General features: G+C 38.5%; 1 protein-coding gene across 3 annotated transcripts in view; it reads right to left on the bottom strand.

The window, feature by feature from the left end:
- The window catches only part of LOC127952971 (calmodulin-regulated spectrin-associated protein 3), a 28,907-nt gene that overhangs the window by 9,423 nt on the left and 3,244 nt on the right, over positions 1-16,240 (bottom strand). For all 3 annotated transcript variants that reach the window (XM_052551888.1, XM_052551887.1, XM_052551886.1), the window contains exons 2-3: positions 7,401-7,666; positions 245-385 (exon numbers count right to left, since the gene is read on the bottom strand). In XM_052551888.1, coding sequence (XP_052407848.1) covers positions 245-385; positions 7,401-7,666 — 407 coding nt within the window. The remainder of the gene's footprint in view (positions 1-244; positions 386-7,400; positions 7,667-16,240) is intronic.

Genomic DNA, 16,240 nt, shown 5'->3' on the forward strand with positions numbered 1-16,240 from the left:
TATTTATAGATAATGTTCTCCCCACCTTAAAAATATTTGGAATATTATGTTAAGAATCTCTTTGAGCTCAATGGTTTGGAACAACATAAGAGTGAGTAAATGATGAAGTAAATCATTTTTATTTTACTACCCTTTTAAATATTGTAAATTAAAGTTTTTAGATTGATTTATAGGTTTTTGAGAGTTTATAAGAGTTGTTTGAGCTCCAAGAAAATCTGTTGCTGTGGATCTTTACAAGACTCACCGTGTTCACCCAGTAGAGCAGGGCTCTGTCCCAGGATGCATCTGTACCAAGCAGCTCTGATCCGCCGCTCGCCAAGACTCTGCTCACTGTCTCCATGGCACCCACTGACATTAAGGCATCTATCAACTCCAAGTGGGCACTCTGCACCAATCAGAGGAAACAAACAGGACAGTCAGAGCTTAGAGATAACCCAGCTGTCATCTGAACACTGAACTAATGCGCCTAATGTAATAACAGTGTCTAGTAACATTCAGAACAACGTCAGAAAGCAAGGCCTTTCTAATGCTACAGGACTGAAGAGTCTTTATTGAAGAGATAAGATGAATGTTTGGTTTTCTGCATAAGTCTTAGTAACACTACAAGAGACAAATACAGTGTTCAGAGTGAATGAAAAAATAATATGCCATGATTTACTTGCATATGCATTGTTTTGTGCAATCAAGCAGCAAGAAATAAATCAATATTCAATACTGACTTCCTGCAGTTTCTTTTCTCTAAGTGTTGCAGCAGTATTGTTCTCTTCTCTCCCTCTCTCAATGATATATTGCAGTTTTACTTGTGTGACAGACTCCAGGATACAGAGGGGCGCTGCTGCAGTTTCAAACCCCCAGCATTCCACATTTGTGTTGCCGTCAGTTTGTGTTTGTATATATGTGCTGGAATTTCTGAGCACATCAGATACCCAACGTGAGTGTGCAAAGAATACTCAAAAGGAAATGGTATTTGTTTACCAAATTGTTGTTAAGAGTCAACTGTGATTATGCCAACATTTAAAACTAGCAAACTTTCTAATACTCACATGTGAATTCATGCACATACTCAAAGAAAGATCATCTGCATGTCTGCTTCTTGGTCAAAACCTGCATTTGGCAAGGTACTAATATAAACAGTTGGTTGCGTCTAAAATAATGTAAACAAATAAAGGGAAGAATAATATAAAAAAGTTACATTAACACACATTAAAGAAGTGTGTTCTTTTGCATATCTGTTTTTTGGTGGTAGCCAATTTTGCATTAGGAATTGTGACACTGTTATTGGTATCACTACTCACAAACCCATCTGTCTTATCTAATAACACCAGACGCTGTAACAGAAACGATAATCTACAGAAGACGCAGATGATGAGGACTGTTCTTCATCCTCCCAGTCCATTACAGCGAGGCTGCTCACGCCCAAGCCCATTAAAAACAACCCAACCACGTTATCAGCCGAGTCATGGAGAGCACCTTAGCTGCGATAAGAGGGTTAAACCATTAACTGCTTTCTGCACTTCAACCAGGGGACATTTACTACCTGTAGCCCAAACCACTCAGAGTGTCAGTGTAGTCAATAGCAATTTAAATCTAATGTTCAGGGGAACTGCATGAAAATAGTTTAGGTCCATTTATTTATAACAAAAACAACAATGCAAAAGTATAAATATTTTATGCTGAATTTAATTGCGTAACAGCAAAAATAATGGATCTTAATGTCCCAAAGTTTAATTTTGATGAAGCATTAAAATGTGAATCATCATTACGCAAAAAGTAAAAAGTAATCTCTTTATTTTGGATAAAAATATAGGCCAGACTGTGTGACACTCACTCACACAGCACAGAAATGGGAACACAAGGTCACTAGAGCAGTTCTCCAGGGGACATTTGACTCAAATAAGGGGGTAAACTATCATTCTAGTCAAAATCCAGAGGGTTACGTTTCTACAGTAAAGAAAGGATGTTTTTCAAGGACAAAACTAATAGATTTCCTCTTGGTTTATGTCTAAGACAAACAGGGCCAAAGACAATCATTCAATCAGTTGGAGCAATGCCAGACATTTTCAGAGGGGTTCTTTTTATGCTTTTTAAGATGAAAACAATAGACTTGGACAAAAATCAATAGAACACAAGTTGCCTTTCACATGTTCCCAGTCATGTTATCCATCACTGTTTTGTGAACATGAATGTCCTCACTGAAATCTCTTCCCTGAAACCTCTTCCGCTTTTTTCTGTATTGGCTATACTCAGCCTGCTATAATCATTAACAGTCCAACAGGTCAGAGGAACACATTCCCTTATGCGGGCCGCCTCTCTAGCACACACGGCTAATGCTAATCAGTCCCAGCAGGCGTCTGTCCCCTTACACGCAATACGTGCAGCTTTCATCCTCTGCAACCACCCAGTAACGCTTTTATCCTGTCCAGTACAGTGACACACTTCAACAGTGGTGTCTTTCCGAGCGTGAACTGAAGTGCTGACCTCTGCAGAGCACCGAGGGAGGAGCAGCTCTGTCAGAAAGCATTTATACCTCAGCTTCCAGTGACCGGTTCAGCCAGGGGAACGTGTTTGTGAGGATAAGCCACAGTGGGAGGGTTTCAGCCGATCTCTGGGCCACTTCGAGAACAGATGTTCTGGTGCACAATGAAACCGGACCATAACAGAAGTGTCGTATTTATTTTGTCGAATGTTTTGTCAAATTTTGTATTTTTGTTGATGCATCAAGTACTGTGTAACATATGCCTATGAACTTTTGTTAATATTGAAGAAATAAGGAAAATGACTACAGACAGGAAGACAAACAAATGGCAAAAATTCTATATTTATACTACCATTTAAAAATGAGGTTTGTGGTCAGTGCAGTTTTTCTAAAATAAATCCTTTTATTCATCAAGGATGCTTACAAATAATTAAAGTGACTGTAAAAACACTTATAATGTTACAATAGATTTCAATTTCAAATAAATGCTGCATTTTTCAAAATTGATAATATGAAATTGCCTATTTCTTGAGCATCCATAGTGAGCAAAATGACTGTATTTTGACCAATTTGACAATGCTCATGTGCACTACAACCCTCTTAACACATTAACAATGTTACAAAAAACACTCCACAGACTTCTGCCCAAAATCAGCGCAAAAAATACCCTCGCAATTTGGGTCTGATCAGTAAGAAACTGCTGTACTGCAGAGGTCACAAACTCTGCTCTGTCATGTGGTATAGTGATTATACAGAGAAGGGACGGGAGAGCAGTTCACGAATGAAAGTGAGAGGAGATGGGAGGGGGGCTTGGATTTCCCGTCCCAACACTCCAAGACTCGCTAAGCTGAATCACAAGTCCCTAATGAGTGGGGAGAGAGACCAACACTGGAACGCAGAGCACAACCGGCCTGCCAAATCATATATTACATGGCAAATCAATATGACCCACAATGCACCTTACCACAGCTTCGTGTGCACAGATGAAGCTGGAAACGCTGAGGTAACAACAGCTTGTCCTAATGACATCGCACCGTCACCACAAACCCAGGCAGTCCTGTGACAAATGCCAAAATACTCCACATGGAGGGCAAAGGCAAAATAAAGTTCACTGCGGTTATTATAACTGTGAATGTTCATTTCTAACCCCCAGTTTTCAGTATGCCACAGACAGGAGGATAAGTGGGCTAGGTGCACAGCAGGGGGTGATTTACAGGAAGGAACAAATTAAATCATATAAACACACACACTGTATACTGAAACCATTTCTAATATAAAATTATGTTTGTTATTTATAAAACCAAGGATCAGGAGACAAAGCAGCGCTTAAATACTGAGGACTGCAGCTCCTTGAGTCTCACAGCAGTTCTGGATCTTCAGGAGGCAATAGTCTGACTTCCAAATTCTCCTGATCAGTTCTGGTTACAGACACTCCAGCCATTTTACACAGTTTCACCTAGAACATCTTAAACAAAACAGCAACGAGCTGAGGCTCTCATGGAACTGCACAAATGCAGCTCACAGGAAGGCCTTGACAGCACTGCAGAATAAAGACAAATGTGAACAACTGGTGAGACATCTTGCATCCTTTTTTAATATATTAAAATGGACAGAACTGAAATGTGGCATGTCTTGTATTCAGCTGAATGATGACGGATCACAGTCTGGATCACAGATTATCACTCATTTTTCTTTATCCTCTACAGACCGCTGGGCTGGGCTGTGCCCCACATTCAAGCGGAAAATGTCAAACCTGCAGAGATGTGAACAGCTAACCAGGAAGGTCACAGCAATGTGTCTCCAGATGTTCCTTCATTCAGAAGGAATTATGTCTTCCCTGTTTCTACATGGAGCAGAAAAAATTGCTTTGCATCAAATTACATTCAGTTGTATAGCGGTTTATACAAAACAAGCGGTTTCAAAAAGAAATAAACAGTAAAATAAGTGTTGTAAATTTAGTTAGTTATAAAATGACTTTGTTAACAGCTTGAAAGCTGTCATTATTCAGCTCAATTTAATTAGTTGTTGATTCAATTTAGTTCAATAACAATTATGAAACAATGGCATACTACAGTATTATCATGGTGCATCTCCAAAACATTATTTAATATCATGTAAATATATCAAGTTTTAGTTATCACCACGTTCTGTGCAGGAAGTGTACCAATGTTGAGTTTTGATGCATATTCATAGCTAAAACAGACTTCAGCTGCTCCAAAGCTGTTTGCTGACCTTGTTTCAGACTGCTTCAATTCCATCCTAATTCTACATCATGACCCACTTTCATCAGGCTGCTATAGCACCCAGTCAGCCAGCCGCCCCCACAGTCAGGCCTGGGAAGTGCACCACGAGCAGCCAGACAGCACCAGATGAGCCCAGAGCTCTCAGCACAGCTCGCAGAGCACATCATGACACCAGAAGAGGACCTGCAGCCGGGAGACTGCAGAGCACTGAACATTGACCTGCCTACAGCACCACACACTATCAATGCATCCTCAGAGATGGCCCTGTTGGAAAACTGATGCTGGAACAAATATACAGAATTTAAATTACGTACAGCATGGGCGAAACAAAAGAAGAATTAGGTCACTACAGAGAATGGTAAAAATTCAGGGTCCAAAATGATCTCTTTGCCAAACTTGCCAAAGGGTACAGCTTTTCTAAGCTCTTGCAAAGTCATTGGCACAATCACTGTTATTATAATCAATGTATAATTTTTTTTTTTAAACACTACTCAAGATCTCAAATGAGACATGCATAAAATTTATGACTTTTTATGCCAAACATGTTACTATGTGTTTTTTACTGTAAATAATTGACAACAAAATTTGTAGCATCCAGTTATATGCTGGCAGGGAAAAAAACTTCTGACAAGTCGGTAATCAAGTATTATTATAGAACAACTGTAATATTAAATCACCTGATTAATCAGCCTTTCGGATATACTGACCAATCACTAATTTATATTCGACAACACTGACGTCTATCACCTAGTTTGTTTTGGTTAAATGTAAGAATGAGAAACTACAATTTCTGTAAAAAGCTCTGGGCCCAAGGGGAATCAAACACTCCTTTAGTGTCCATTAAAGCCCTTCCTGCTGTGAGGAAGACCCTCTCAAACAGGGAGGATAGTGCTACATCAGAACAAGGTCTGCTGTCTTCTGTCTGGTATTGTGTGAAGCTCTGATCCCTCGACCCTGCCACTATTTGTCAGCCCCTGCATTGTGTTTCTTCACCCACCCCAGCAAACCTGGGCTTAGCATGTCGTTTTTCAGTAACTGTCCTGTCCCTTACAGCTGGATCTACTCAGGGATTGCTTGAGAGGGGGAGCTGCTTTATATGCTATAATCCCTGGAATCCAAGCATAAACTGGAGCTGCCCCTTCCCAAAATCCTTTTACCTCCAGAAAACATCCCCCAGTGCCCCAGTGAAACCATCCCCATGTGTCCTAATCCAAAGAAGGTCAACTGATTGTGACTTTTGGCAGGCCAAATCAGCTTTGATATCCCCTTGATCTGAGCTAGTGGACTACAATGAGACACCCATGCTCAATAAATCACAGATACATCAGTTGTGTCCCAATACCTACTGAGGTACCTACCAGAGGAGCACTGGATGCCATTAATACAGTCAGCGTCCTGAGACATGCTTAATTGGATTGGATCATCCTAAAATACAGGGCTTTACTTGTTGGACTTGGTCTTGGGTGTCTGAAATAGCTGATCCGGAGGCAAATATGGCTGCCGAGTGAAGACTTTCCTTGACAGGGAATTCCTTGGCCTGATACTTCAAAGAATCAATGATTTCCTCATTCAGTCAAACTGTCCACTTCCTGCAACAGTAATATAATGCCATAACAGGACAGGTCCACCTCCATGTTTGACCATAAAGATTATGTTCTTCTGCTCATAAGCTTTGCCTTTTTTTGCACCAGACATACTGCTGATCCATGAGTCCAGACAGTTCCACTTTGGGCATATCACTTCATAAAACATTCTTCCAGAACTCCACGGGTCTATCCAAATTAATTTGTGCATGTTCAAGTAAGCCTTTTATGCTCTTCTTGATCAAGACTGCCATTTGGAAAGATGCCTCAAAATTCAGGTCATGCTTGTCTAATGTTCTTCTTATACTCTGCATTGAAATATTTTCTCTCCTTTTATCCAGTCAGTTTGCAAGTCTTTGGCTGTACAAAGCAGATCTACTCTGATCAAACCATTTTATTGTGCTTTTGTACATTTTAAGCTTAGAAATAAGGCTGGCAGCTGTGTCTCTAGAAGCTTTTAATGTCTTGGAAATCTTCATGAAGCCTTAGACCTTCTAATGTAATAATCGCTCTGTTACCATATTTGCTACTCAACTTCAGCACATGCATGCACTTAGTTTATGTAAGTGTAACAGTTCAAGTTTTAAAAGAGTTTCTAAAGGCTTTATTGTGTTTTAAGAGAATTTTGCTCCATGCCATACAAATAAATGACTTAAAAACAACAATGTTGAATAGGGGTTGAATAATTATGACACCTGTGTTCATTCAAAATCCTATAACTCAAATATATGACATTATATATTGGAAACGATCACTTGTAATATACCAGTAAACTGTTATAACTAGATGCTATTTTTCTAAAATCCTCGACTCTTTATCTTAGCCACATGCTAACTTTAGGATTAACCATGATCAATAGTTGAGTCTCTGGTGTGGGTCATATGAGGACAGCTATTAACACGGCACACAAGAACCTCAGCTTAACCTGCTGTCTATGAAGAGCATCTCAAATCAGTTACTTAAGGATTGGATTTCAAATCAGTGGCAGATGACATGTCAGCTCTGGGTTTTAAGATACAAAAGCCATTGTATCAACTCCAAACTTGGCTCTCTAAATAATTTAGACAGGAATGTTCTGACACCGCTCATTTGACTTACCATTTTAATAGGCTTCTGTCGAAGCTCAGCCTCTGTCACAGGGGCATTCTGGTCTTTGGGTGCCAAGCCCTTCCTGCCCAGGACCTGTAAGAGTGCTGGGATGTCTCTGGGGGGCCCCTCGGCTCCCGGGCTTCCGCCCAGCAGAAGGCCGTAAGTGCGACAGTAGAGCTCAGGGGACAGCAGAAGGCGCGTGACGGGAGGCTTCAGGTGTTCTTGCTCATACTGATCACAGTAGAACGGGTCTCGCAGCTCCACCGGAACATTCTCTGCAGGGGAGAGAGAGAGAGAGAGGGAGAAACAGGACGTGTTCAGAGTGAAACTACTTCTGAGTTACTTGTTAACATCTCTGTGCAACACCTCTAGTTTACATGTTAAAGACTGTCATTACTGGCAGAAGAATGGCATTCAAATTAATATGGCTTAATAAAATAATATGAATAATATTAATTCTCATTATGAATCATGAAATAATTGAATAGAGCTTTACAAGAAAGCTTTAATTTTTAGTACAGTAACCCTTGTATAAAAGCACTTGAAGTTGTACTATTAATTATTAAGTATTGCATATTTGTCACAATGGTTACATCTGCGAAAAGCATCTAGATCTCATTTTGAAAATAAATGTAACTTTTGCTTTGAGACTTAGTCACAAAAAAATGTGTCACTAGAAACATCATGAATGACGTTGATGATTGTTCTGCTTCAGGTTCATTTGCAATTACCTGCATTTTTTTTTTCTGCTGTTGTTGTATTTATGTTTATCACCATTTCAGTTTTACAGGCGATTTCATGACGGACACTTTCAAAAAATACAAACTCAAAGACTAAATATTATTGTATTTAGAAATCATAATAACATGCTGATTTGCTGCTCAAAAAACATTTCTTATTATATTAATGTTGAAAAAGTTTTTACTTAATATTTTTGAGGAAACTGTGATTTTCAACCAATCTCAGACAAATTAAGTTATAAAGAACTTTAATTTGAAATAGAAGTCTTTTGTAAGATAATACATGTTTTTACTTTCACTTTTTTAAATACATCAATGTATAAAGCTATTAAAAGCTTTTTTTTTTTATCTTAATGATGTGTTAGTGGACATATAAACACACTCAACAACCTGGGAAGAGAAAGACTAACCTAACAGAAGAAAACACAAAGCTAGCTATGAGGAAAAACGGCCCCATCATGCCCTACAGCCCAAATCATCTGATCGAGTGAGCAGACCAGGGCTTCAACAAACCGCACACACACGTACATGCATGTCACCCGAAAACTAAAGACACACAGGAGTTGGAGCTGTAGATGTGAGTGATGGTGAAGACACTCCTAGGGTGCAACACAGCTGAACACACACCGGCACCCAGAGCCCGTCTCAGAAACACACACACACACACACACACACAGATAGCTTAAAAAAAGGGCTGAGGACCTGAGCAGTGTGTTTGATGTGCTGTCTGGGTCTCTTTTTCTCACACAAACACACAGAGTCTAGTGAGGCAACAAACACCAGCTATATGTGTAACCTGTCCCACGTGGGCTGGAAAACAACCATTCACATATGTGGGGCACCCATAATAAATGATTCTTTTACACGGTCATGTTTTGTCAAGCCGATAGTTTGGATTTGAGTGCCTACACCTGTGAAAGGACAAAGAGAGACAGCTCCCGGGCTGGTGTCAGACAGTTTCTATAAACGAGCACCAAACACTCACAAAAACTTGTGAAACGCAGACTTGAAACATACACCTCACACGCCCACCATGAACTGGTTCTACCACATTCAGGGCCGATCAAGAATCCACGGCACCCATCTGCCACATCCATGTTTAACAAGCAGCCAGAAGCTGTAGGACCTGTTCCAGGATAGGAGCTCAAATCAGCGATACCAGTGTACAAGTTTATATAATGTTATTTGCATTTGATCTTGCATTTCAATCTATGCGTACAATCAATAAACCAGATGATAACTACCTCATCACTCACAAAGCACATTTATGCTATGAATCATGTAATTGTACACCTGTACACAAAGGTTCAAGACGCCAGGAACACCAATTCATTGTCTGCTTGAATTCAAAATGAAGCATTTTACTTCATAATATAACATACACTGCAGGTCAAAGGGTTTGGGTCAGTCTTTTCATTTTTTAATGATTAAAATTAATTAAAAACATAATACTCGTATTCAGCAAGGATGCATTAAATAAAGACATTTATAACGTTACAAAACTTGTCTTGTTCAAATAAATGCTGTTCTTTAGAACATTCTCATCAAAGAATCCTGAAAAAAAATGAATCATGGTTTCCACAAAAAAATTATAGCACCTCAACTGTTTTCAACATTAATATTATTAATATTTTCATTTTATTAAATAAAAATTGATTAGATTATGAAAAGTGGGCATTCATAACAGAGTCAAAATTTTGGTGACTAGTGACTAGCTCCTGTAACTGCCCGGTGAAAAAGCCCCTATCATGCATTAGCAAATATGACCTATGTGACATCAGCAGAACAGGACGCAGTAAGATATCTGTGACATGTTGATAAAAGATCACAAGGACATTCTGATCATATTTGAAACAAACAGCAAGCCAAAAAAATAAACAATGATAACTTGTAATATACATTTACATTTATTCATTTAGCTGACGCTTTTATCCAAAGCGACTTACAATTGCTATATATGTCAGAGGTCGCACGCCTCTGGAGCAACTAGGGGTTAAGTGTCTTGCTCAGGGACACATTGGTGTCTCACAGTGGATTCGAACCCGGGGAAACAATACACTGCCCTAATATAAAGGGGGAAACAATACACTGCCCACCAACTGGGTGTCACATAAAGCTCAAACCCAGAATGCAAAGCAGGATGCAAAGGCCGCAGCGATGTGAGATGAAGGTGGCTGATAGAGGCTTCATTTCCCTGTGGGACTGGAAGTCAATGAATGACTGCTCTGTACTGCACCTTCAGAGAATAGATGGGAGAGCAATACCTGAAAATAGAGAGGCGATGCTAAAGTAGGGCGGAATTTAGTGGGACAAGCGCTGGATACGTGCACACATGCACACACACGCAAAAGAGCATGCACACACACATACCAGTGTTGGGGAAGCTTGCTTGGAATTACAGCTCATCATATTACAGGCAACTCACAATTTAAATTAGTCAGAAAAAGTAGCTAGATGAATATCATTTTTGGCTAAAGTTTTAAAATAAATACAACCCAAAGGAAGTGATGTTGAAGGGTACAGTAGCCAATTATTCTCAAAGCTAGCTCAATTGTAATGTGAAGCATTAAATAATATAACACACTGCAAAAGTTTGTAGTGTCTGTAAGATTTTTTTGTTTTCGTTTCTGAAAATCATCTCTAATGCTCAAATAAGGCTGCATTTTGACATTCTGACTAAAAATGCAGTAAAAAGACCAATATTGTAAAATATTACTTCATACTGATACCTCAATAGTGTCACATGACAGGGTCACAAGATCCTTCAGAAATTATTTTTAATATGCTGAACTGCTGCTCAAGGAACATTTCTTCTTAGCAATGCTTAGTATTTTTTGCAGAAACTTACATTTACAGACATTCTTTATGAACAAAAGATTCAAATGAACACCAACTAAATATAATTATTTTGCAACATTATAAATGTCTTTACATCCAATTATGATCTATTTAATGATTTTTGCTGAATAAAAATGCTAATTTATAAAAATTAAAAAAATACTTTTAAAATGTGTTTTGCAAGCTGGGACTTTCACGTGAAATCTCAAAATATTTTGGTGAACGTATGATTTTCTGCTGCATCAGTCATTGAAACTCTGCCCAATGAAATATCTGCATTAAATATGTATGATCTGACTTTTTATAACTGTTTCATTTCATGCACCATTTTCACATTCAGTGTGAACAAAAAAAGACATAAAAAACAAACACACTGTTTAGATGAGCAATGTCACATTTAAGAAGAAGAAAGGGAATCAACAAGGAAAGAGCAGTAAATTCTCAATAAGGAGCATGTTAGATGACAACCGAGTCACTATTATGTAAGCAAACACCAACTCCAAATGTGCAAACATTACCCATACCACACTGTTCTTCCTTGACAAACACGCTATCAGATTTGCTTTCGTTCTCTCTCACACATACACCAATTTCAGTCAATGAAGAGGTGAAAGGTTAAGAGATTCAGGAGGTCTGGCTCAATGGCAGCAGTGGACAGAAACGTGAATTCAATAAACTTAAGGAGACGATCATTCAAATGGTTTGACTCAAGTCAGCTAAGCAGGACAAAAAAAAAATCAAAGAGATTGTACAAACGTCAGTAGGAGACAACAGCAGATAGGATGTAGCGTCCCCACACCCACAGTTCACACAGTCAGCTGAGCTTCACACGTCTGTCACATCACAGCAAGTCTCCAAACACAGACAGCTAAAACCAACACAAAAACATTACACCGCTAGCAGCGCTGTTTCAGGTTTACAATATAAATCTGAATAGCTGCTTTACACTACAGAGAAGGGTCAGCCTCAGATTTAAAGAGGGTCGTCAAGGGAACATGGAGCATTAAAGTCCAGTTTTGTTTTAATTAAAGGCCAGCGGGCACAATCAAAGGACCACACAGACGTTATATGACCATCATGCTCTGGTCCACTGGGAATAATCCATTTAACAAAATGTTATGTTCTTGACAAAAAATGAAAAATATATGCACTGATATTATGCAATAACCAGTTACATCACAAATAAGAATACATACATACACTGGGAGAAAAGATATATATCCCTCAAGTAGACAATAGATCTTACATTTTCCTCTAATATCTTTTATATGTATTTTTAATTAAATGAAAGCAACCCTGAGGAGCATAAGAAGTCATACTGACATCCAAACTTCAGAATGATTTGTAGATTTTAAAAAGCATACACTGAATTAAGTAGTAATTATTAAAACGTCAAACATGGCAAATATCAGTAAAGTAAAGTTGCCTACAAACTGGCTTTTAATCTTTTACCAGATGTTTCTTTCAGTCAGGTTAATGATTATGAATTACAACAACAACAACAAAAAGGAAACCCATTTTCCAAATTAGGCTACCTTCTTTCTTTGAAGGGGCGTGGACTTGTTTTGACCAGCATCTGCACAAAGCTATGCCTACAAACAAACCGTTCTTCACATCTATAATAAACACAGAATGCCAAGTCAACAAACCAAAAAGTAAAATGCAAGTGTCCACATTGTGTCCAAACTTCACTGGTTAAAAACCAGTCAAAAAGGCAATGCCACTGGACTCTCATTCTAATCTTAGCATTCATTAAGGAGAATTCAGATTTTAAGGTGTGTTCTCCAAGTAATTACCCAAACAACATGATGAACAAACAGAGGCCACCACAGCGGCTCCGAGCCACCTCACCTGTTGAGTCATTGCTGTGACACACTGATGATTCCAGCATGACTAATACAGGCAAATGCTCAGAGGACCATTAGAGAGGAACAAGCACATCGAGCATATATTGATAAAAGAACATTTTAACCCCTTATCAGTGAAAATGTATCATTCTTCATTACAGTTATTGAGGGAGATTCTGCCATCTGAGAAGGGAGCTTGATTTCTAAGATTCTAATCTATGCGTTGCATAATTGTTTTTATTTTATTTTTGCTGATGTGCGTAAAAATTTGTTGCAGGACTAGATGTACTAGCATCAATGTCTTGCACAGCTGTAGGTTTACCCTACTAAACACCTGGTTTGAAATCAGTTTCAGCTTATTTTATCAGATGTGTTCAGGCTGTACTGAAAGCTCTTACAACTAGGACAGAGCTCCAAGGTTTGAGGCCAAATTCATCCAAATTGAAGCTGTGGCTTACAGCATGAAAATCTAATTAGATTTTTTAATTTTCTGTAGTCAATATTAGTAGCACCTACCCATGCAAAATTCACTGCCAGGGCATTGCTAGACAGCTGCTAATGTGTAGAGTACTTGTAGGTACTATTTACCTGTACATGGGTAAATTTCAATAGTTAGTGCACGCTCAGAAAAAAGGTACAAAAACTGGAGTGATACCCTTTCAAAAGGTACACCTTTGTACTTTATTAACATTTAAATATTACATATTATTACCTAAAAGGTACATATCAATACCTAAGTGGTACATATTAGAATCTTTTTAAAAGGTATCACCCCAGTAGCACTTACTACAATAATTATAATAATTGCAACTATAATAACAGGTATGTATGTCATAATAATAATACATAAATAATACATTAAGGCTGTAAGGATGTCATCTAATGTTGACAAATATTAAAAAAAGAAACCCGCACACTCTAAGCGGGAATTTACACACCACCACTTTCAGCTAAAAATAGAAAACTTAAGTGTTTTGGTCAATCATTTACACAACAATGGTGTTTTGGGGGCATGAAAAAGCTAACTTTTTGAAAACGATACCATTTTCTTCTTTCTTTACAAAGTGACATCGCCAACTACTGGCCTGGCATGAATTGGAGAGATGATGCTGACCCATGCAAGGACCCCAGATGACGCCAACCTGAATCGACATGAACAACTGACAAAATTCCTCTATATTGTAATCACTATGATCCCACTTGTAATAATCGCTTTAATGAGCTCAGCTTCTGTACACAATTAATGTTTGCTAAATGATTGTTTATTTGTGAAAGGAACATTACTTGGACACATTCCCTTCTGATAACAGATCAATCGAAATTGCAATGTAGACAACTGCACTTTCTGTAAAGCTGCTTTGAAAATGTGTATTTTGAAAAGCGCTATACAAATAAATTTGAATTGAACTGAATTTAATTGAACACTGTTTTAAGTTTTTCTGCAGATCTGTGTAAACAGGGATTGTTTTGACAACGCTGTCATCTGTATGCAAAAACCTGTTGAAAATGCAAAGAAAAACTCAGTTTTTAGTACACTGTGGTCTTGTACATGTTCCCTAATGAAAAAGAAACATTGAATGCAAGATTTAAAAAAAAAAAAAAACACTACTTCAATCGTTTAAATGTTTCAGTCACATGTATTCTTTCTCACTATGCATTGAAAAGTCACATGCAACCAAGACATTTGCCCCTTTTTCATTCAAGTAGTGGTTTTTATCTTGCATCCGGTGTTTCTTTTTTTGTTATTAGAGTGCATGGAGTTTTTTATTCTAAATTTTTGTCTATCTGGAATTGTTTTGTATTTTTTTTCCTCAAGGCAAGGTGAATTTCTGGCTATTTTATCCTTCAGATTCATAGCACAAATACTTGCAACAAAGCTCACTATGTTAGGGGTTTAGGAAAATTCTCAACACCAAAGTAAAAGTTACAATAATAGTCAAACATGCCTCGGCTGAATCTCCTCCTTTGAATTCAGACTGTAACTGAACTCAAAGCTCCTGCATTTAGGACAGTGTACCAAGGATAGCTCTTTACTGAGCTGAGTTCATCCAGAGTAAAGCGGAGTTAAAAAAAAAAAAACCTTACTGATAACACAGGTAGCAATTAGCAGCACAGCATGCCTGAACACTGTGTGTTACAGCTCAGCGGGGGCCAGGGCTCTGACATGAATATGAAGTCTACACCTCAGACTGGCAGTCAAAGCGATGATGTCATCGGGTTCATGCAGGGAAACAAGTGCAGCGCTGCATCAGAGAGCTAAAGTCACACACACAGTCATGTATCAATGCTGAAAAACAGCCAAGCCTATTTAATCTGGTGAGATTTCTCTCTGGCTCGGCTCTGTGTGCCAGAGCAGGTGACTTTGACCAGAGGGCGTGGTCACACACGTCTGCTTTTGATGCTGGGAGTGAATACAAACAAAGAAGTGCCACATACTGGCATTCACAACTTAATTACACATCAACCAGGTGAATTAAGGAGATGTCAGTTTCTCACACTCAGGGCAGACACTATGTGTGGCAGATAATCTGCAACAAAAGGACAATTTTGTGAGAAAAGCTAGAAGCTCAATGTCTGCAGAGTTTAAGGTGTTTCTATATTTAATGTATTAAGTGTGATCATATTGTGACTGAAACATTGGCTCTGCTCAGAAACTAGAGAGCTGTCTCACTGCTTGCCTCTTTCAAAGAAAGCTGCCTTACATCATGAAATCTCACAAGTTACAGAGATGGAGCATTCTACATTGGCAACAAATCCACACACCATACAAATAGCACTCAACACGAAGTGATTCCAAAAGAGTGCAACGCTTCTGGACACAGAGATTTTGAAGAAGTCTTAGTTAAAGGGTTAGTTCACCCAAAAATGAAAATTAGACTATGTTTTACTCACCCTCAGCCTTGAGGCATCCTTGTGCATATGACTTTCTTCTTTCGGACGGATCCAGTCAGAGTTATATTAAAAACTGTCCTGGCTATTCCAAGCTTTATCATTGCAGTCAGCAGGTGTTGCAGTTGAACAGTCCACAAGTCATCAAATAAAGTGTGCGCATTCATAATAAAACATGCTGCACACAGCTCCGGGGGTAAACAAAGGCCTCTTGTAGCAAATCCATGTGTTTTTGTAAGAAATATATACATGTTGCAAATGTATAAACAATTTTCTCTCACTTCCTTTATCTGTCATACACGGAAGACGTTCCAGTGGATTACGCAGCAAATATGTGGAGCGTCTGAGATATGCTAGTCTCGCGAGTTTGTTTATAGGATTAAAGGAAGCAAAGCTTCTTTACTTTAGCAAAGGAAAACCAGTCTCCTCTTGGTTTATATTGAACTCCTCACACTGTACTTCTAATTCATGAATGTAATTTTGTTTTGTTCTCCCTCCACGTCAGTCACAAATCACACAACACCGATGTACTACA

Source organism: Carassius gibelio, chromosome A3 (assembly GCF_023724105.1).
Source record: "Carassius gibelio isolate Cgi1373 ecotype wild population from Czech Republic chromosome A3, carGib1.2-hapl.c, whole genome shotgun sequence".
Classification (NCBI taxonomy): domain Eukaryota; kingdom Metazoa; phylum Chordata; class Actinopteri; order Cypriniformes; family Cyprinidae; genus Carassius; species Carassius gibelio.